The sequence below is a fragment of the Muscardinus avellanarius genome (assembly GCF_963383645.1).
Source record: "Muscardinus avellanarius genome assembly, chromosome: 5".
NCBI classification, from domain to species: Eukaryota; Metazoa; Chordata; class Mammalia; order Rodentia; family Gliridae; genus Muscardinus; species Muscardinus avellanarius.
In genome coordinates, this window is record NC_137790.1 from 86,920,491 (window position 1) to 86,942,823 (window position 22,333).

General features: G+C 37.1%; 1 protein-coding gene across 1 annotated transcript; it reads left to right on the top strand.

Moving 5' to 3' along the window:
- Nucleotides 1-2,141: 2,141 nt before the first annotated feature.
- Nucleotides 2,142-21,871, top strand: TBCCD1 (TBCC domain containing 1; the record flags this gene model as incomplete). Its single annotated transcript, XM_080696146.1, has 6 exons — nucleotides 2,142-2,516; nucleotides 9,118-9,273; nucleotides 14,777-15,143; nucleotides 17,353-17,539; nucleotides 17,701-18,198; nucleotides 21,742-21,871. Exons 1-6 carry the CDS (start codon nucleotides 2,181-2,183, stop codon nucleotides 21,869-21,871), a joined length of 1,674 nt encoding a protein of 557 aa, XP_080552272.1. The 5' UTR covers nucleotides 2,142-2,180.
- Between the last annotated feature and the right edge of the window lie 462 nt (nucleotides 21,872-22,333).

Genomic DNA, 22,333 nt, shown 5'->3' on the forward strand with positions numbered 1-22,333 from the left:
CAGAATGGCAACCCATTCCTGTATCAGACACCCCTGCGGTTTACTCTTCTACACTCTTATCAGCTCACATCCCATGTTCCCCCACCCTGCACTGAAGTGGCCCCCTGTAAAGACTGCATCCTCTTCTGGACTACTCCTTTTATAGAGGTTCTTCCCTTACTGGGTTTCCAAAGTACATTTGTAAGAACACAGTCTTTAAGCCTGAATCATAATTCAGAGCTCTCCCAGCTGAGTATATGACTTTAGATCAAGTCCCTTAACTTCTTCAAACTTCAGTCATCTTGTTTGAAAATGAAGGAAATCATGTATCTCCAGGTGGTTGTAAGGGTGAAAAGCGGGGAAATATGCAAAATATAAGCATGCTGCCTGATACATAATGTTTTTAATAGATCTCCAAAGAAGCACAACTTTCTAGAACCAAATGCAAAATATTATAACAGTAAAATGTTTTCCATCTGTCATAAGGAAAGACTTTTCAAAGTGATGTTAATGCTAACAAGTGCTCAATGAAGTGCTTATCTTGGTCAAATGATGGTATGATTTATGATAGTTAATTTGAAAAACAATGAGAATATATGTCAGGAACTGCAAAACTCCCAGTACATTTCATAAATGCACATCTAAAAATCTGGGAAATCATAATGCAAAAATGATAATCAGAGATTTATTTATGGTAGTGAAGGCATTTTAACTTTTTACAATGGAAATTTTAACATAACAAAGGGGAATATGTAAATAAGCCCTCAGTGTGTCCACCGAGCATCAACATGATCAATATTTTGCCTACTTTATTTTTATGAAGAACTTTAAGCCTGTTAGGTGGCTGAAAGTAAATTGGAGTACTTTAGGATGCTGTTGACCTTTTCAAATAATACAAAATTGAGCCAGGCACAGTGGCCCATTCCTGTAATTCTAATACTTGGAAGACTGGGGCAGGAGGATGGAAAATTCAAGGCCAGCCTTAACAGCTCAGTGAGACTCTATTTCAAAATAGAAAAAAATTAAAAGACAAGGTTAGCTCAGAGGTAGAATACCCCTGGGTTTGATCCCCAGTACCAATAAATAATACCATATATATATGAGTGTGTGTGTGTGTGTGTGTATATATATATATATATATATATATACACACATATATATAATATTATAGCTAGGAATATTAAAAAACAAATTAACATCCAGTCAGAATAGAAAAAAGACAAAAGGAAGTACAATAAAATACTAACTACTTGTTTTATGGTGAGAATGTGGATGATTCCTCTCCTACTTTTAGATATTTCATAAGCCATAAAATTATGTATTAATACATATAGAAAACAAAAATAATGTGTCAGAACTGAGCACCATAGCATATGCTACAACAGGTTTACTGTTACAGAGAATAAAGGTATTTTAACATCCCTTGATCTATTTTTGTAGCCTGCTTTTAACATTAGCTTTCTTGTCTGCCCTCTCTTATTAGTGCAGACAAATGATGCACTAATTGATATTGAGCCTGTATGTGCAGCTAACATGTCAAATCTGTAACCAGCTTTGCTCCATGTGTGATTTAACTTTTGCATGTTTTTACAGTTCTGCAAAATTTATTCCATTTGTTTCTACCAGGGTACAGCATAGTTTCTGTAACAAGATGACTTCTACCTCCCATTCCTTTCTTCCTCCCCTGAGCAGGGACCCCAGATTTAATGCATTTACACACTCTTCTAAAGTAATCATTTCTAACAATTCAAATAAGATAATTTTTCTAAAATAGATTGTAATGGGATCTGACCAAAAATCTCTTTTGCTTTTGGTTGATGAACAATAGCTGCTTTTTAAACTAATGAAATAGTACATTTAAAAATAGTTAGGACCAGGTGGTGGCGCACACTTGTAATCCCAATACTTGGGAGGCTGAGACAGGAGATCTGGTTTCTCAGCCACTTAGTAAGGTCCTGTACAACTTAGTGAGATCGTGTTTCAAAATAAAGAATAAAAAATCGGGCTGGGGGTGTAGCTTGGAGGTAGAATTCCCCTGGGTTCAACCCCCAGCACCACAAAAAATAAAAAAATAAAAATAGGAGAGGGATCAACTTCCAAGAAAATGTATAAATGAGACTTGTTTCAAATCAGTATGTGAAGAAACTTTGTTTCCTAGGTATGCAAAGAAGCCTTTTCATACAGATGTCATTGGCCATAATATGGATCAGTCAGGAGTTCTCCTCTGGGTAAAAGCAGAACCTTTTATAGTGGGTGCTTTGCAGATCCCTCCACCACCCAAGTTCAGTCTTCACTATCTCAGGAAAATTGCTGCCTATGTGCGAACCCGAGCCACAGATGGAGCTTACCCCCGCCTGTACTGGTCTACATGGAGGCACATTGCATGTGGGAAGCTGCAGTTGGCCAAGGATCTGGCATGGCTTTACTTCGAAATATTTGATAGTCTTTCGGTAAAGACACCTGAGGAGCGCCTGGAATGGTCTGAGGTTCTGTCCAACTGTATGTCTGAAGATGAAGTTGAAAAGCAAAGAAGTCAGGTATGGATTGATTTGTGTATTTATTAATTACTTTGGGAAATAAATTTTGTGTGTGTGTGTGTGTGTGTGTGTGTGTGTGTGTGTGTGTGTTACTGAGTATTGAGCCCTGGGACATTCTACCTCTGAGCTATACCCCAAGATTTGTGTATTTTTTTATTACTTTGGGAAATAAACCTCTGTGTGCATGTGAGTGGGGTGTGTGTGTGTGTGTGTGTGTGTGTGTGTGTGTGCGTGTGTGTGTTTTACTGGGTATTGAGCCCTGGGACATTCTACCTCTGAGCTATACTCCAACCCTATCTATTTTCATTTTGAAACAGGTTCTCTCTAGGCTGATTAAAGTCCCACTATTTACTGAGTCTGTTCACGAACCTGTGATTCTCCTGTCTCGGCCTTTCAAGTACTAGGATTGCAGGCATGTACCACCATGCCTGGCAGAAATAAGCCATTCTTAATTTTTGTACTGGAAATAGAGTATAAGGTTTTGAGTTAATGACCATTGTGATCCTACCATTTGAGTTTTAGCAGTTCCGATTTGAGAGTATGTACTATATTCAGTGAATTAGTTCTTACTTACCAATCCTCTGCTTATTCCCAAAGCAATAATGTTCCCGGAACTCTGAAATTGAAAGTGGGAAATATTTTCATTGACTTTACAAATATTTGGGGTGAGCTGGGCGTGGTGGCACACACTTGTAATTCCAGTATATGGGAGGCTGAGATGGGAGGATCACAAGTTCGTGACCAGCCTCAGCTACTTAAAGAAGCATTACACAACTTAGATTGTTGTGAGACCAAAGGATCACAGTTCATGGACAGCCTCAGCTACTTAGTGAAGCCCTGTTTCAAAAAATAAAAAGACTAAGCCAGGTGTGGTGGCGCATACTTGTAATCCCAGCATTTGGGAGGCTGAGACAGGAGGATCACATTTCTAGAACAGCCTCAGCTACTACTTAGGCCCTTTGCAACTCAGTAAGACCCTGTTTCAAAATAAAGAATTAAAAAAAAATAGTGCTGGGGATGTCACTTAGAGGTAAAATGCCCCTAGGTTCCATCCCCAGTACCACAAAATAAATAAATAGACTAAAATATAGGGCTGGGTGTGTAGCTCGGAGGTACAATGCCCCTGGGTTCCATCCCCAGTACAGAAAGAAAGAAAGAAACAAACAAACAAACAAACAAACAAACTAGGGCTTTAAGTATAGCTCAGAGGCAGAATGCCCCTGTGTCAATACCCAGTACTGCAGGGGGAAAAATATCTGGGGTAGGTGAATATTAGGAGTCACTGATATGTTACAGTCAGGCACATGACTATTTTTAAATGAGTGTCTGTTATGTGCTGGTGTTCAAAAATGATTAAGACAGGGTATTCATTCATTTTCTACTGTTAATAAGGCAATACCACAGACTACATTTTAAGTAAAAGGTTATTTTTACTCATGGTTCTGAATGTTGAAGGGCCACTTGTGATGATGGCTTTCTTACTGTTAGAGTTCTGAGGCAGTACAGGACATTACATGATGAGAGGCAAGGAGTATGTGGTGCATGCTAGTCTTTTTTCCTCTTAAGAAGCTCATGGTGTTCGTCTTCACCCAGGTAACCTTATTAGTCCTAATTACCTCCCAAAAGTCCCACCCCTAAACATCATAGATTAAGTTTCTACTTTTTTAATTGCTCACAATGGGAGATTAATCTCAACATGAGTTTATGGAGAGGACAAACTATATTCAAACCAGAGCATTCTGTCCCTTCCCTTCATGTCCTCAATATTTCATACAAGTAGTCCCCAAGACTTAACTCATTCCAACATCAACTCAAAGGTCCAAATTCTCATTTGTAACTCAGGGAAAATTCTCCAGTTTTGAGCCTGAAAAATCAAAGTAAGTTATCTACTTCCAGTATACAGTGGTGGGACAGTCACAGGGTGGGTATACATTCCCATTTCAAAAAGAACAGACAAATCGAAAGTAGGAACTGACTCAAAGCAAATCCAAAACCCAGAAGAGCATACATTAACTTCTAAAGCTTCTGGTTCTTCATTCTGTGCACACCAGGGTTGGGAATGGGACCCCAAAGCCTCAAGCAGTCCTGCTCCAATGGCTGCTGGGCTCAATCCACACCACAGCTCTCTCCTTTGGAATCTCATGACTGTAGCTCTCCCAGGCTAACAGTGCTTGCCGGTAGGTAACTTTTTAGTCCCTGGGTCCTGATAGCCATCCTATTACTATAACTTTCACAGGCATTATCCTAGTAGGAACTCTCTGGTAGCTCTTACCTGAGGCACATCTCTGTCTGACCTCCCAGGCTATGCTTTGAAATCTTGGTGGAAACAACCATAACCTCATAGCTGTTGCATTATGTGCACTGCAGAATTAACAGTACATGGACACCAAAGTTTGCCAGTTGCTTCTTGGAGTGGTGGCATTCCTGTTTGAACCATGACTGAATAGCCCAGAGTGCTTCTCTGGAAAGGATGGAGCAAAATCTTGAGGCAGCCTGAGCCTGCTCCTTGGAACAGTTCTGCTCTTCTAGGTCTCTGGGGCTTTATGGTAGAGGCAGCCACACAGATTTTTGAGATACCCTCCAGGCCTCTTTCTCATTGTCCTGATGCAGAGCACTTAGCCTTGTTTTACCCATGCAGATCTCTTTAGCAAGATGTTGCTAGGTCTCACTCCTTCACTAGCCAAGCTGAATTTTTCAAATTTTCTCTGCTTCTCTTTAAATGACATTATTCTACCTTCAAGTCATACTTTTGCTCCTGAATCCTTCTCTGTGCAGTTAAAAGTAACCAAGCAACAACCTGAATGGTTTGCTGTCTAGATTTTTCTTCTGCCATACATTACAGTCCATTAATTTTAAATTCAAGCTTCCGTAAAGCTCTAGGGCATGAACAGATTATTTGCAATGGAGTGACAAGGCTGACCTTTACTCTCAATTTCCTTTTTTCTTTTATTGGTAGTAAGTATTGAACCCAGGGACATTCTACTTCCAAGCTACATACTCAGCCCTTGTTGTTTGTTTGAAAACAGGGTAGGTTGCTGAGACTACAGGATTACAGGTATGTGCCACCACACCCAACTACTCCAGTTTCTAATAGAGTATTCCTCATTTCCATCAGGTCACCACCATCTATCCAGTTTCTAAGGTATTCTAGCCCTTCCCTATTCTTCTTGTCATCATCTGAGCTTTTAACAGAATCATCTATAATATTCAATGACAGCATTCAAAGCATTTCTAACCTCCTCCTCAACTCTATCAACTTCTCATTACCCACTTCCAAAACCAATTTCATATTATCAGGTATTTGTTATTAATAATAATCCCATTTCTGGCATTAGTTTTCTGTATTAGCATATTTTCTGTTACTATGACCAAATATCTGAGGCTGAGTAACTTGAAAAGATGTTTATTTAGCTCAAATTTTTGAGGCTGAGAATCCAGACACTGTGGTGCTGACCTGTCAAGAGCCTCCTAACTATCACATAGCAGATGACATCATGGTAAGAGCAGTACAAGATCACATGGTAAGAATGGAAGCCAGAGGGAGGAGAAAGGCCAGTCTTGCTCTTTCATAATATCTCTTGTGAGAAATAACCCAGAATTCCCCTGGCTAATCTTACTACCTTCTGAGGGCAACATCCCCAGGAAGACCTAATGACTTCCCATTAAGCCCCATCTTTTAAAGGCCCCACAATATCTTAACAGTGACACACCAGGAACCAAGCTTCCAACACATGTCCAGGGACAAACCACATCCAAACTGCAGCACATAGCATCTCTGCCCCTATGGAGCCTCATAAGTTAGTAGGGATAGCTTGATGTGTAAAATAATGCATAAAATACAGAAATAGAATAGAGGAAAATTTATTCTGTTGGTAAAGAAAGACTTCACAGAATGTGTTAATCATAGTAGGTCAATTACAGTAACATGATTTTAGCATTTCAGTGGCTTAGAAGCAGATTTTTTATATCATATCCAAAAATCACTACCAAAACCAATGTGAAGGAGCTTTTTACTTATTTTTCTAGGAGCTTTACTGTTTCGCGTGTTAAATTTAATTTGTTTTGAGTTCATTACGTGTGATGTGAGCTGTGGCCCAGTTTCATTCTTTTACATATAGATATCCAGTTTTCCTAACATCTTTTCTTGAAAAAACTGTCCTTTCCCCATTTTGTATTCTTGGCAACCTTGTCAAAAATTAGTTGACTGAATATGTGTAGATTTATTTCTTGATCATCATGCCTCTTAAAACTTTTGTTCAGATGTGATATAAACTACAACTACTTTCATTCTATTATCTAAAACTTTATTACATGCTTGTGGCCAAGTATAAAGCAATTAGGTAGGAATATAAACTATCTCAAAAGAAAACAAAGATAAATTGTCTCACAGGAGGTAAGTGGAATTCCATGGCCTTGGATAGGGATGTAAAAGTCTCTTGGAAAATGGGGAAGTGAACAGTTGCTAGTAATATAGTTTGCCCCAGTCATTCCTGTTAGGACCAGAGTCCTTTGCTTCCATTTCTTTGGGAAGAGTTTTGTAGGTAAAGGTTGAAAGTGATAAGTATAAGTATGAATTCACCTACATTCTGTTGTTTAACTCAGTTACACCACATCTAATTGCAAGGGAGGTTGGAAAATGCCATCTATTTACATGCTGTGGAAGAAGAGAAAAAGTAATTAGCTTCTAGCAAGTTTCTGTTAGAAAGGTAATACATAAACAAGCTTGTCATATAAACAAGAAGGAAAGGGTATTTCCATTATTCATTAATCAGATACTTAATTGAGTGACCACTAAGTTCTAAGTACAGAAGTGGATGATGTGGACATAGAGATGAATAAAGCCCTTAACAAATTCCAGATTTTTTAGTATATATTATGTACCATATTTTCTGTTACTTACTAGAGATATCAAAATGGAAAAGGCAAGAATCTTATAGTCTCATAAGGAGCCATTATAAGAAATAATGATAATATGACAATTATTAAATTGAAGTATGTATAAAATCAAAGAATTATACTGAGTAAAACAAATACCCAGTAGTTACATACTGTGTGGTTCTATTTGTGTAATTTTCGTGAAATAATAAAAATTAGAGATAGAGAAGAGATAAATGGTTTCCAGAGACTAAGGAAGGGGTAAGGCTGGCAGGGAAGTGGGTGTGGCTATAAAAGGGCAATAAGAGATACACCTGTGTTAATGAATATCTTTCTATTTTGACATACTAGTTGCGACTATTGTACTGTAGTTTTGTAAGATGGAAAACTGAGTAAAGAGCCGGGCTGGTGGCGCACACTTGTAATCCCAGTACTTGGGAGGCTGAGACAGGAGGATCACAGATTCATGGCCAGCCTTAGCTACTTAGTGAGGCCCTCCACAACTTAGTGAGACCCTGTTTCAAAATAAAGAATAAAAAAAAAATAGGGCTGGGGCTGGGGTGTAGCTCGGAGGCATTCAGAATGCCCCTAGGTTTAATCCCTAGTTCCGAAAAAGAAAAAAAAGGGGGAAAAAAAGGAAAAAAAACTGAGTAAAAGTATAGGGGATCTCTGTTAGGTCTTTGAACTCTAGGTGAATCTGCAGTTATTGTAAAAAAAAAAAAATTAAATACATGCATTGATGGGGCCTTACATTGATAGTTGGTTGAATAGATCTGAGTGAGCCTGAGGATCCATATTTTTAAGTACCTTGTATAGCAGTTTTTTGCCAAGTTGGAAATCAGAGTGAATGTAACTGCAGAGCCAGATGTATCACTTCACGTTTTTGCCTCTCCTATATGTGTGTGGAGATGAGTATATAAGGATAATCATGAGCTTCAAGCCACACCCTTGCTCAAATAAGAAATGACTATGTATCTCTCAGACAAGTGTGTTTTTTTCTTTAACAATGTTAAGAATTTTATGAAAACTGAGGCCTACTCCCCCACAAAAGTGTAAATAAAGTAAAAAATTACCTGGTTTCAATTGTTATGCTTATATCCTAAACTTTCTTGATATATCAAACTCATTTTTCTTTCTTTATAAATTCCATCTATTAATTTACTTAAATTGAGATTTTTTTTAAAAAACTGTAAGATTAAACTTTTGAAATAATGTGTTAAAAAGTATGCACCTCATTATTTCCTCTTCATTAGTTTTGAGAGGGAATTTCTATGGCTTTTTGCAAAGGTAAGTGACTCTAGTTTAATTTCAGAAACTCCTACACCCAGGTATCAGAGACATACATATCAAATACTGGCAGGTGTGTGTGTGTGTGGGGGGGGGTACTGGGGAGTGAACCCAGGGGTGTTCTACCTCTGAGCTATAACCTCAGCACTATTTTATTTTTTATTTGGAAACAGGGTCTTACTAAGTTGTGGAGGGCCTCAGTAAGTAACTGAGGCTGGCCGCGAACTTGGAATCCTCCTGTCTTAGCCTCCCAAGTACTGGGATTACAAGCATGTGCCACCAGCCCAGCTACTGGCAATGGTTTTTAATGTTGTTTGTTTGTTTGTTTGTTTAAGGTCAGCAAACTGGTATGAATTTAATTTGCTGTGTCTGCTTGGCTTATACTAATGATTGAGTTGTTTTCAGATATTTGTTCATTTTTTATATTTCTCTTGAACAGCTTTCAGTGAATACCCTACAGTTCCTACTCTTCTTATACATACAGCAGTTAAACAAGATGTCCCTGAGGACATCTTTGATTGGAGAAGAGTGGCCTAGTTCCAGAAACAGATCTCAGTCTCCTGACCTGAATGAAAAATCCAATTGTCATAATAAGGTACTATTTATATCTTGCTCTGAAACAGATAATTTGTGCAGATGGTTCACCTTCATTAAAATTTCTGTTGGGATTCCCTGTATAGACCAGTGATTTGATGGTTTAATTTTTTTGCTTTGTAATTTTTTAACTCTAACTATAAAATCAGTATGTGCAGTCTTAATCAAAATATAGAAATGCTTTCAGTTCCTTTATGCCTTTCAGGTATAAAAATCACATGAATTTTTGGGCAAATCATTTTGTTTTTATCATTTCTATCTTTGCATATATTAATGAACTTGAATCTACTTATTGACTAAGATAGGATAAATGAGAATATGTGGTGCTTTCAAAGACTGGTGAAATCTACTAAAATTTCTTAATAAATATCTTCTGAAATTATTTAATCATGCCTAAGTAATTTTACATATTGTAACAATCCAGATGTTAACTGCTACACCTCGAGTTTTAGAAAATGTCTTACTGCTTTTTCTTCTATGTTTCTGTAAAGAAAGCCAAGTTTTTATAGAAGTATTTTGAAATACCTAAAGTAAAATGTAAATCTGAAGATAGGTGTGGTAGCATACACTTGTAATTCCAGTATTTGGGAGAGTGAGACAGGAGGATCACTAGTTCGGAGCCAGCCTCAGCTACTTAGTGAGGCTCTCTGCAACTTAGTGAGACCCTGTTTCAAACTAAAGAATAAGAAAATAGAGCTGGGGGTGTAGCTCAGAGGTAGAATGTTCCTGGGTTCAATCCCCAGTATCACACACACAAAAAAAAGTAAATCTGAATATTAATGTCATATGCAGGCTCTTTGTTTTTGTTTTTCCTTTGGTAATGGGGATTGAGCCCAGGGGTATTCTACCTTTGAGCTACACCCCCAGACCTATTTTTATTCTTTATTTTGAAGCAGGGTCTTACTAATTTGTAGAGGGTTTCACTAAGTAGCTGAGGCTGGCAGAGAACCTGTGATCCTCCTATCTTGGCCTCCCAAGTACTGGGATTATAAGCATGAGCCATCCAACTGGCTTAATTTTATTTATTTTATTTATTTTTTATTTTTATTTATTATTATTATTATTCTTAGGGGTTTTTTTGGGTTTTTGTTTTTGTTGTTTTTTTGTTGTTGTTGTTTTGGCACTGGGGTTCCTGGAAACCCTTCTACTTCCAGGCTACATTCCCAGACCTATTTTATACTTTTTTTTTTTTTTTTAATTTGGAAACAGGATCTCTTAAGCCAGCACTTCTGGCTTCAAACTTGTGCAATCCTCCTGTCTCCGCCTCCCAAGTGTGGGGTATTACAAGCGTGCACCACCACACCCAGCACTTAATTTTTATTTTAAAGCAGAATCTCACTAAGTTGCTGAGGGTAGCCTTGAATCTGCAAATCTCCTGGCTAGCTTCCCAAAAGATGGGATTACAAGCATGAGCCAGTACCCCCAGCTTGTAGGCACTTTAATAATGTTCTGAAACTTAAAAAAAATAAAAACTCTTCAATATTTGGCACTTTAATAATGTGTGTGTGTTTATGTGTGTGTGTGTGTTACTAGAGATTGAACCCATTTTACCTCTTAGCTACACTCCCAGCCATATATATAAAATTTTTATTTTGAAACAAGGTCTTGTTAGGTTGATGAGAGTCTCACTACTTGCTGAGGCTTCCTCATACCTGTAATCCTCCTGTCTCAGCCTCCAGGTATGAGGATTACACACATGTACCACCATGCCTGGCCCACAATCTTCTTTTAATTAATCTATCTTCTTTTATATTCCATTTTGCTATACCTTCCTGGTTCTGCTTTTAATTCTTCTCACTTCATAAATTTCTCTCTACCTGACTTTTTTGCCTGGACTCTGCCTGGGCAATTTTTTCTTTCTTAAAAAATAAGATATTCACTTAATATATATTTTTTCTATTCTTAATAAGATATTCACTTAATATATTTTTTTCTATTCTTAAGCCTTCATGTGTCTCAGTGACTCCCAGTTTTGTCTCCATGCTAGAGCTTTTGCCTGTTTACCTTTTTATAGAGACATCTTAGCTATACCTTAAGTTTAGACTATCCATATCCATATGTATTAGAGACGTTAATTATTGTATGCTCTCTGCCCATGTAGTTCCTGCTAACTGGGCACTGTTAGGAGATGATGTTTTGAGACAAAAGAACCTGCATTTAGATCTGGTTCTACCACTTAAGAGTCAACTGATTTCAGGCCATCCATTATTGTCTAGGCCTTGGCTTCTCTCTAAATGAGGATAGTAATGCCTCTTTCTGAATGGCTATGGGAATTTGGTGATATATTAGAATAGGACTTGTTGCATAGTAATCACCAGGAAATGACAGCTCTAGTTTGTGTTAAAACATGACTTCTCTCAACAACTGATTGGACCAGAACACTTGAATATAGTAGCTCATGGGGTACAATATATTTACCAATGGTCTGATTTGAGATGATGACCTGGGGCCATCGGTCCCCTCAGGGACTAAAGAAATTACCAGTTAGTGATGGGTGCTTGAGCTAAAAATTCATGTTGCATTGAGGCCCATTAGAATATCCACCATATTCATGAATGATATGAGGAGTTAATAACTGAAGTAATCAGGGATGCACAGAATTTTTTTTTTTTAATCAGAGAAAAAGAAGATGGAACAGATATGCAGAGAGACATTGGCTTCTGAAAGAAAAGCAGAATCCAGATGGTTTTCCAGTTATAGTTCTAATGAGGCCTGCTGCCTCTACTTTGGGAGACAGCTGTATATCCCTATCTTTTTTACTTGAGTTAACTTGTATTCCTTATGCCAGTTAAAGTTATCACCAGCCCAACATGCTGTTGTTTCCTCCCCATGTCTAGTTGCCAAAATTAGTGATTTGGCCTCAAAATCTAAATCTATTCTTGTTCTTCCTCTTTTCTGGGCTATAAATCTGACTTAAATTTTTTTTTCTTCTTCTTCTTGCCTTGATTTCTATCATTAGGCCCTCACTGGACACCCTACTTTTAGTCTGCATTCACTGTCTACCAGCTGCACTTTGTAAAGTACAGATGCATTATATTCATTTCCTGTCTAAACTTCATCAATGAGTCCCCATTGTAATTGTTGTTTTCTTATTATATCTCAGGGCCTATTTTGGGGGAGGGAAAATAACAGTTGAAGCTGAGGATAGCTCTGCCTTTTTTTTTTTCCATCTAAATAAGAATATACTTGGGGGAGTACAATTAATTAGAAGATAGTTAGAAAGTTCATGGCATACAAAATAAAGTCCAAATGTTTTAGTATAGCCGGGCATGGTGCCGCACACTTGTAATACCAGCATTTGGGAGGCTGAGACCGGAGGATCGCGGTTCTCAGACAACCTCAGCTACTTAGTGAGGCCCTCTGCAACTTAGTGAGACCCTGTTTGAAAATAAAGAATAAAATTAGGGCAAGGGGTGTAGCTCGGAGGTCGAATGCCCCTGGGTTTCATCCATAGACCCACAAAAAAAAAAAATTATTGATCCTTTTCATGATTGATCCCTGCCCATCATTTTAGCTGCCACTATCTAGCATTCTTCTAGTATGCCATTCAGAATTTCCAGTTTTCTGAAAAAAAGCAGTGCTTTGGCTCCATTGAATCTTTGCTTCTACTATTCCCTATGCCTAGAATGCCTTTTTTATTTCTGTTTGCTTGACTACCAATAATCAAGAATCTTTTAAGCAACCTTTCACAATGATTTTTCCCTCAGATAGAATTAGAAGTTTCTCTCATGCTCATAGAAAGTCTTTATAGATCTCTACTATACTATGCTATACTCAGTTTGTATATTCTCAGTTTGTGGAGCTTATTTACTTACATTGTAGAGCTTATTACTTACTTCTCATCACACAGATTCTTTAGTTTATATTTGCATTAACATTGCTCAAGCCATAAATAAGAGATGCTCAAAAGCTGTCAGCTGGGCATGGTGGCACATGCCTGTAATTCCAGTACTTGGGAAGCTGAAACAAGAGAATTGCTAGTTCAAGCCAGCCTCAGAAACTTAGCAAGGCCCTTACTAGCTTAGAAAAACTCTGTTTCAAAATAAACAATTTAAAAAAATAGGGCTGGGGATGTAGCTCAGACGTAGAACTCCCCACCCTTACCCCCCCCCAAAAAAAACACCCACACATGTCAAATGAGTAAGACCAATCACTGGGAAATCTGCCAACTCAAAGCTTATTTTTAAAGTTGGAGTTTCTCTTAAACATAGTCACTATATCTTTACCCAGTAGAAATTGAAATTCCTTATATTATTAAAGAAGGTAAATCAAGAAATTCAGTGCTTCATTGAATTAATGTCTATGGTGACTAATTTTTTATTTTATTTATTTATTTATTCTTATTGTGGTACTGGAGGTGGGACCCAGGGGCTTTTCTACCTCCGGGCTATACTTCCAGACCTATTTTATACTTAATTTGGAAACAAGGTCTCACTAAGTTGCTGAGAGCCTCACTAAGTAGCTGAGGCTAGCTTTGAACCTGTGCGATCTTCCTGTCTCAGCCTCCCAAGTGCTGGATTACAAGCGTGCACTACCAGGCCTGGCTCTAATTTTATATTTAATCTGAATATTTTAGGATATTTACTAGCTGTGGGACCTTGGGCAAGTGGTTGTGATAATGGTATTTTAGGATTATTATTAGGAAGCCGGGCGAGATGGCGCACACTTGTAATTCCAGCATTTGGGAGGCTCAGACTGGAGGATCGCAGTTCACAGACAGCCTCAGCTACTTAGTGAGGCCCTCTGCAACTCAGTGAGACACGGTTTCAAAATAAAGTATAAAAAAAATAGGGCAGGGGGTGTAACTCAGAGGTTGAATGCCCCTGGGTTCCATCCTCAGACCCACACACAAAAAAAGGATTATTATTAGGATTAATATGTTGAAGTAGATATAATATTTAATGCTTACCACCCACTAAGAATTATCTATTAGTACAGATTGAACATCTCTAACTGAAAATCAGAAATTCAAAATGCTTCAAAATCTGAAACTTTTTGAGTGGTACCAAATGGAAATTCCACACCTGATTTGAAGAGACAGATCATAGTCAAAACACAAGCATACTAAAAATATTGCACAGAATTACCTTCAGGCTATGTGCCTAAATGAATTTCGTGTTTAGACTTTGTCTCATCCCCATAAGATATCTCATTATGTATATACAAAATTTCCAAAAAAAAAAAACAAAAAAAACCAAGCCTGAAATACTTATGGTTCCAAGCATATCAGATAGGGATACTCAACTTTTTTTTTTTTTTCCAAGGTATTGGGGATTGAACCCAGGGGCCTTCTACCTCCCAGCTATACCCACAATCCTATTTTTAAAGTTTTTTTTTTTAAACAAGGTCTCACTAAGTTGATGAGAATCTCACTATATGCTGATTATAAATGCAAAATAATTAAAATGTAAAAGCTTTAGATATTGTAGTATCTCTTTGTTCTGTTACAAGTGCTTTCTTTTGTTGTTGTTGTTGTTGTTGTTGTTGTTGTTATTGTTTTTTAGAACTGGAATGATTATAGTCACCAAGCTTTTGTGTCTGATCATCTATCAGAGGTCCTTGAGCTGCTTTTACATCCAGAACAACTCACATCATCATTTCATTCAACTCACAGTAGTGTAGTCTCTCAAGAAGCTGTTGTGGCACTCAGCTTTCTTATTGAAGGCACAGTGAGTAGAGCCAGGAAGATCTATCCACTTCATGAATTGGCACTGTGGCAGCCACTACACGTAGAAAGTGGCTACTCAAAGATCACTAGGACTTTTTCTTTCTACAAGCTGGAAGCCTGGTTGAGAGCCTGTTTGACTGGGAATCCATTTGGTACATCTGCTTGCCTCAAGACTGGAAAGAAATTGGCATGGGCTCACCAAGGTATTTTTACAATATTTAAGTCTATATTAAATTAAATGACAATTAAATGGTGTTTTCTATTGTATTAATGAACACAGATTTTTCTGTGGAAGACCTAAAAATTTTAAAATACTGTCTATATACAAGAGAAAAAGAGAACATCTCTTTTTGTATATGACTTTCTCAAGGCAATAGTGATTTCAGAGAGTTGATTTATTAGTCAAGGCCCACTTGGTCCAGTAACAGAAGCTCCAACTATAGTTAATCCTCTCTTTGTTATGTTTTTCTTCAGCACCCTTGTTTTCATGTGCTCACTTGACTTGAGGCTTTTGTATTTTCTATACAGCAACAGAATTTGACCATTCCATGGTAGCTAAAGAGTTGGTATAGAAATGAAGTCTTTTTTAGCTGCATAGACACAAGCAGAGTAGATGTTTCTGAATTGGACATTTAAATTTACAGTAGCAAAAATCTGACATTGTATCAAGTCTAGCAATGGCTCATAATTCAGCCATGACTAGATAGGTTCTGGTGTTTTATGACTTCTGGGTCTGTCTATATAGAAGTTTTAAGAGAAGAGAGACTGATCACATATCTCTGTAGGTGTCTAAATTACTGAGGCAAGGGCAGGCAAAATCATTGAAAAAACAACAATACTATACTTCCACAATCTCTGAATTTCAGAGATAAATATAGCTTCCATCCACTGTAAAAAAATATCAATTTTGTATCCGATTTTTTAACTCTTAAAAAATAGTATACCATCTTGGCCGGGGCGTGGTGGCGCATGCTTGTAATCCCCGCACTTGGGAGACAGAGACAGGAGGATCGCGCAGGTTCAAAGCCAGCTGCACTGGCTTAGGAGACCCTGTTTCCAAAAATAAAATAGGTCTGGGAGTGTAGCCCAGAGATAGACGGGCTTCCAGGAACCCCAGTACCACCAAAAAAAAAAAAAAAAAATAGTATACCATCTATCACAATATACAACAAAAATATTATAATCCAAGAATTCTATATTTAACCAAACTGCTGATCTAGTATGAGATCACAAACTCTTAGATATGTAAGACTCCAATAAATATATAGGATATATTACATAATTTTTTTGTGGTATTGGGTGTTGAACCTAGGGGCATTCTACTTCTGAGCTACACCCCCAGCCTTATTTTTTATTCTTTATTTTAAAACAGTATCTCACTAAGTTGCAGAGGGCCTCACGAAGCAGCTGAGGCTAGCTGAGAACCCGTGATCCTCCTGTCTCGGCCTCCCAAGTACTGGGATTACAAGTGTGTGCCACTATGCCTGGCTAAACTACATAATTCTTAATGTTCACAAAAGAATATAGATTTAAAATTTTTTTTCAACCTTGTTAGGATAGGTACTAGTAGGGAAAGAAGAAAGAATAACCAACCTTATAAGATTATGTTAACAGTGATAGTAGAATTACAAAAGATTTTTATCTTTTACTGTTAATTTTCTACATTAACTATGTACTGTGTACATGGTAAATATATAATTTGAAAGTACTAATTGTTTTTAAGAAAAGAATAATGACATATTTTCTTCACATAATTCTTCACATTTCATTAATATTTAAAAGGGTGTCCTATGGCTTACAGGGAAGTACAGTCTGAAAAGACAGTTACATAATGTTGGGACTGTGTTAGGAGAGCAACATGCACATATTTTTTGTGTCAGTTTGTGCAAGGTACTGTGTGTAATGGGAAAATATGCTCTCAGGTAGTAAAGATCTTGGGAATAAGAACATGAACTCTAAATAGAGTTCATGGAATTATACTGTAAATAAATTAGGAGGAATATAAATTAATATTGTGGAAATTTAGAAAAGTTAGTTATATTTGGGAGATAAAGTAAGGTTTCTTGCAAGAGATTTTTGAGTTGGGCCAATTCTCCCACTCTTAGCCATATGACCTTAAGCACATAACTTAAAAAGTAGACATTGAAAAAAATCTTAGCTCTACTGCCAATCTTAAATGAATTATAAATTGTAATTTTTGTAACAAATTATGAAAGATTACAAATATACAGAAAGAATAGGCAGTAGTATAGCAAACACCTCTTTAGCCAGTACCCAGCTATTAACATTTTCTTCCTCATACTTATGAATCCAAGCTTATACATGGGTGCGTATAGACACTTGTAACCTCAGATGGTTGGTTATTTTTCCTTTGTTTGAAACTATGTCATTTATTTATGTTTTCTTAAATAGTTGAAGGTACAACCAAAAGAGCTAAGATTGCTTGTAACACTCATGTGGCCCCAAAGATGCACTGCATGGTGGTGATGAGCCAAGTTTATAAGCAAACACTGGCCAAGAGCTCAGATACTCTGGTGGGGGCACACATCAAGATTCATCGCTGCAACGAATCTTTTATATATCTGCTTTCTCCTTTAAGGTAAGTACAGTCTTCTTCATCTTCTTTCTGACATTTTAACGTTTTCTTTGAACTAGAAGTAGTTTTATTTATTTCCTTATTTACTTTTGCAATCAGAAAATGTTGTTTAGATAACTTTTTTCTTATGTAAAGGAATTTACCTCGTTTTAAATTTTTTTCAGATCTGTCACAATCGAGAAGTGCAGGAATAGCACCTTTGTCTTGGGCCCTGTGGAGACTACTCTTCACCTCCACAGCTGTGACAATGTTAAAGTCATTGCTGTTTGCCATCGCTTGTCCATCTCTTCTACAACAGGCTGCATCTGTCACATTCTGACGCCTACACGTCCACTTATTTTCTCTGGGAACCAGAGAGTAACTTTTGCCCCTTTTCATACTCACTATCCAATGCTAGAGGACCATATGGCCAGGGCAGGCCTTGCTACAGTGCCTAACTACTGGGATAACCCAATGATTGTAAACAGAGAAAACAGTGACACAAATGTCTTCCAGCTCTTACCACCTAGTGAATTTTATGTATTTATTATTCCCTTTGAAATGGAAGGAGACACCACAGAGATACCTGGGGGTCTTCCATCTGCATATCAGAATGCACTGAGTCAAAGAGAGCAGCAGATACAAATCTGGCAGAAAACTGTGAAAGAAGCTTGTTTGACAAAGTGAGTGTTTCTTAGAAATAACTTGTATTTTCATTGAAACCCATGGTAAAACAAATTAATCTGCACATTTTTATATCTGTGCCAAAGTCATCTAAAAATAGTGTGTCTTTGGTGAAGGCTTATATTTCAGATTAGTATTTTTTTAGTCATTGTTGTTATCTGGGGTAGTAATGAGATATTTAAATATTCAACTCCCTTTTAAGAAGCTTAAATTTAATTGACAGCTATGAGACTTATGTGAATTAAAGAAATCATATATAAGGTAGACCACATAATCCAAAACTTTCATGCATCATTTTTTTTGCATTTTTTAAATTTTATTTTTATGTGGATCATACATGCATTAGCTTTCATTGCTATTTTACTTTACACTATGCTAGTGGCTCTTAAATGTGTTTGTATGTAAGAATCCTCCAAGGAGCTTGTTAAAAATAAAAATTTTCTTGGTTTCCACCATACCACAAACTTTATCACAATATCCAGACGTCGCTTCCTAATGCCAGTGCATAGATTAATGCTAGTTTTTGTCAAAGTTCTCCCTAATCCGTAGTAAAACGTAAAAAGTGATGTTTTTTTTAAGTCTAAATTTACTCACTCTAAAATATTACCTTTCAGTCTTTGATAATGTCCCTCTTGATTTGGGGATAAAAAGTATCCCAAATATCTTATTTTAATAACATGCTTATGATCATGATAATAGATGGTATGGTTAGTATATTATATACATCACAAAATTCTATTTTAAGGGCATTGGTCTTTGAACTCCAGAAGGCAGGGATACACTGTAATGGTTTATAGATATTCAGAAGATTTCCGTGTGATTGGCAGTGTGAAGGTTAAAGGGACTGGAAACAAGGATGTAAGAATGGTATTTTAATAGTCTAGACCAATAGTGGACTGTACTAGAGATTAGGGGGATGGAGAAGAGAAATACTTTCACAGGAGGCAGGGTTTAGTATAAGACTTTGTGAAGGAGACAAGAAAGTCAAAGATGACTCCAAAAACTGGAGCCCAGCTCAGAAAATGTTGATTAATTTCCTTCTGGACAGATTCCTATATGCAACTTAAAATTAGTGGATTTTATGTTGATGTTTAATCAAATTTTATTTATCATAGATATTAGGAGAGGAAGATAGAAACATAATAAGAAATGAAGGATAACTTCTTTTAAATATTGTTCATTTGAGAACTGGAGTGAGTTAGATAAAATGGTATCAAAGTGTTTTTTTTTTAATCTGTTATATGTCTTCATAATATCTTGATCATTCTGATCCTATTCTTAAGGCTTGGAAAAACTCTTAGCTTAATAATTTAATTTCATTTTTCTGGTATTGTTTTTTTCCAGTTTATCATCATTGTGGAAAGTAGTAGCCATTCAAAAAAAATGTTTGTTTTTTTATTTTTATTTCTGATGATACAGAACTGCTGCTTGGTATATAAATGAAAACACTTATGTTAATCAGATTTCTTAATTTTATTACATTCTAAATTTAGCCAAGATTTATGGCTCTTCAGCTTTGTTCTATAAATTATTAAATGCCTCTAATGTCTTTATTGTTTTAATTTTTTAATATTTTTATTGGTACATTATGGTCTCACATCATAATGTAGTTCATAATGATGGTGACATACCTGCACACAGCACTTGGCAAGCTTTCTCCCGGCTCTCTCTCCACTCCCCCTTCCCTATGCAGGATACTGAGATTGACATTAGTATTCTCCCATATGGACATAATGTCAATGGAAATGTTTTCTTCATTGATCCTCCCCCTTCCGCTTCCCCTCCCCCTCCCCCAGACCACCTCCCTGTCTTCATTGGAGTTTCTCCAGTCATCATCTGAAGACCCTCTGGTATCTCAGTTTACTCCCTAGCTTCCACATATGAGAGAAAACATATGACCCTTTACTTTCTGTAACTGGCTAATCTCTTTTAACACAGTGTTCTCCAGGTCCATCCATTTTCCTGTAAATGACATTTTGTACTTCTTTATTGCTGAGTGAAATTCCATTGTATGTCTATCTCATCATTTTGTAATCCATTCATCTGTTGATGGACACCTAGGTTGGTTCCATAGTTTGATGATTATGAGTATATTCCTATAATATTCTGATTTCAGTCCTTTTGGAAAGATACCCAGGAGTGCTATAGCTGGATCATATGGTGGATCCATTCCCAAAATCTGAGGTATCTCCACACTGATTTTTATAGTAGCTGCACAAATTTGTAATCTTACCAACAGTGTAGAAAAGTTCCTATTTCCTCATATTTTCATTTTATTGTTGTTTGACTTATTGATGAGTGCCATTCTGATTGGGGAAAACTGGGAACTGTCTTTAAGGAACAAGAAAAGGATGATCACTATCACTACTTCTTTTAAATGTAGTCCTAGAGACTTTTTTTTTTCAGTATTGAGAATCAAATCCAGGGGCATTCAACGACTGAACTACACCACACCCAGCTCAATTAAGTTATTTTAAAATGTAAAGAAATAGCCGGTTGTGGTGGAACACGCTTGTAATCCCAGCATTCAGGAGGCAGAGACCAGAGGATCACGGTTCACAGACAGCCTCGGCTACTTAGTGAGGCCCTTCAGAACTCCGTGAGACCCTGTTTCAAAAAATAAAAAGACTAAAATATAAGACTGGGGATATAGCTCAGAGGTAGAATGCCCCTGGGTCCATCCTTAGTACTGCAAAAAAAAAAAAAAGTCTCATTAGGTTACTAAAAGCTTCATTACATTGCTGAGGCTGGCCTTGAACCTGCAATCCTCCTGTCTCAGCCTCCCAAGTACTGTGATTACAGGTGTTTGCCACCACACCTGACTTTCAAGTGTCATCTTAGAGAGGAATATTCTGTCCATTCTTTTTCTAAAATAGAAATAGCATTCCCAATACTTTCTCTTCTCTTACTCAAGCTCTATTTTTCCCCAAGGAACTTAGAACCACTTAACTTTAGACTACCCCGTCCACAAGATCTAGATTACAATGCGCATGTGCCCTCTGGAGTCATGCAATGTCAAACTGCCTCTTCTTTTTTTTTTTTTTTTTTCCTGTACTGGGGATGGAACCCAGGGGCATTCTACCTCCAAGCTACACCCCCAGCCCTTTTTTTAATTATTTATTTTTAAATGATCTCACTGAGTTGCAAAGGGCCTCACTAAGTAGCTGAGGCTGTCCTCAAACCACAGTCCTCCTGTCTCAGCCTCCCACATGCTGGGATTACAAGCGTGCGCCATCACACCCAGCTCTCTTCCCTTTACTTTATAAATGTATCGTCATCAGTCAGAACACTACCCAACATTTTCTTTGTCCTTAGTCTCTGACAGTGAATAAGTCTTTACAAAGAAGACATAACATGATCGCGCGCACGTGTGTGTGTGTGTGTGTGTGTGTGTGTGTGTGTGTTGGTAGTCTAATGTGCTCCGAACAGAGTGAAAGGATAACTAGAAATTATCATTTTATAATGTGTTATATAATCACTTGGAGTAAAATTTATATGAGTTGGTGTTCTTACGCCAATTTTGCTCTCATTTGCAATTTTAGGGATCAAAGGAAGCAATTCCAGATACTTGTGGAGAACAAGTTTTATGAGTGGTTGATTAATACAGGACATCGCCAACAATTGGACAGCCTTGTACCACCTGCAGCAGGCTCCAAACAAGCAGCGGGGTAGGGCTCCTACATAAAACACTGGTAGGTGTTTATAATACAGACCATTAAAATTGTCTTTTGGGAAAATCTTCAGAAAGTACACAAAAAAAAACCCTGCAGAATATTATGCGACTAACACCTGCCAAAATTTTTTCCATTTCTTCCAGCAACATACATATATCTTTATGTACCCATATTTGCCATATGTTATAGTGAGAAAATCAGTCAAAATATTAAGGTGGAGCCTATAGAATGATGGAGAACTATAACCAAGTTTTCTCTTTTTTGCTATTTGTTTGGCATAAGTTACACTCTCCAAAAATGCTACTTTCCCCCATGAATAGCTTTACCTTTGATTCTTTCCTTCTTTTCCACTTCTCCTTCTATACATCAATTAATTAGTTTATCTTTGTTAATGGCACATATAAGAAGAAATGAATTGCTAGAATTAGTCTCTAAATATTTGATTACTGAATACTAGCAG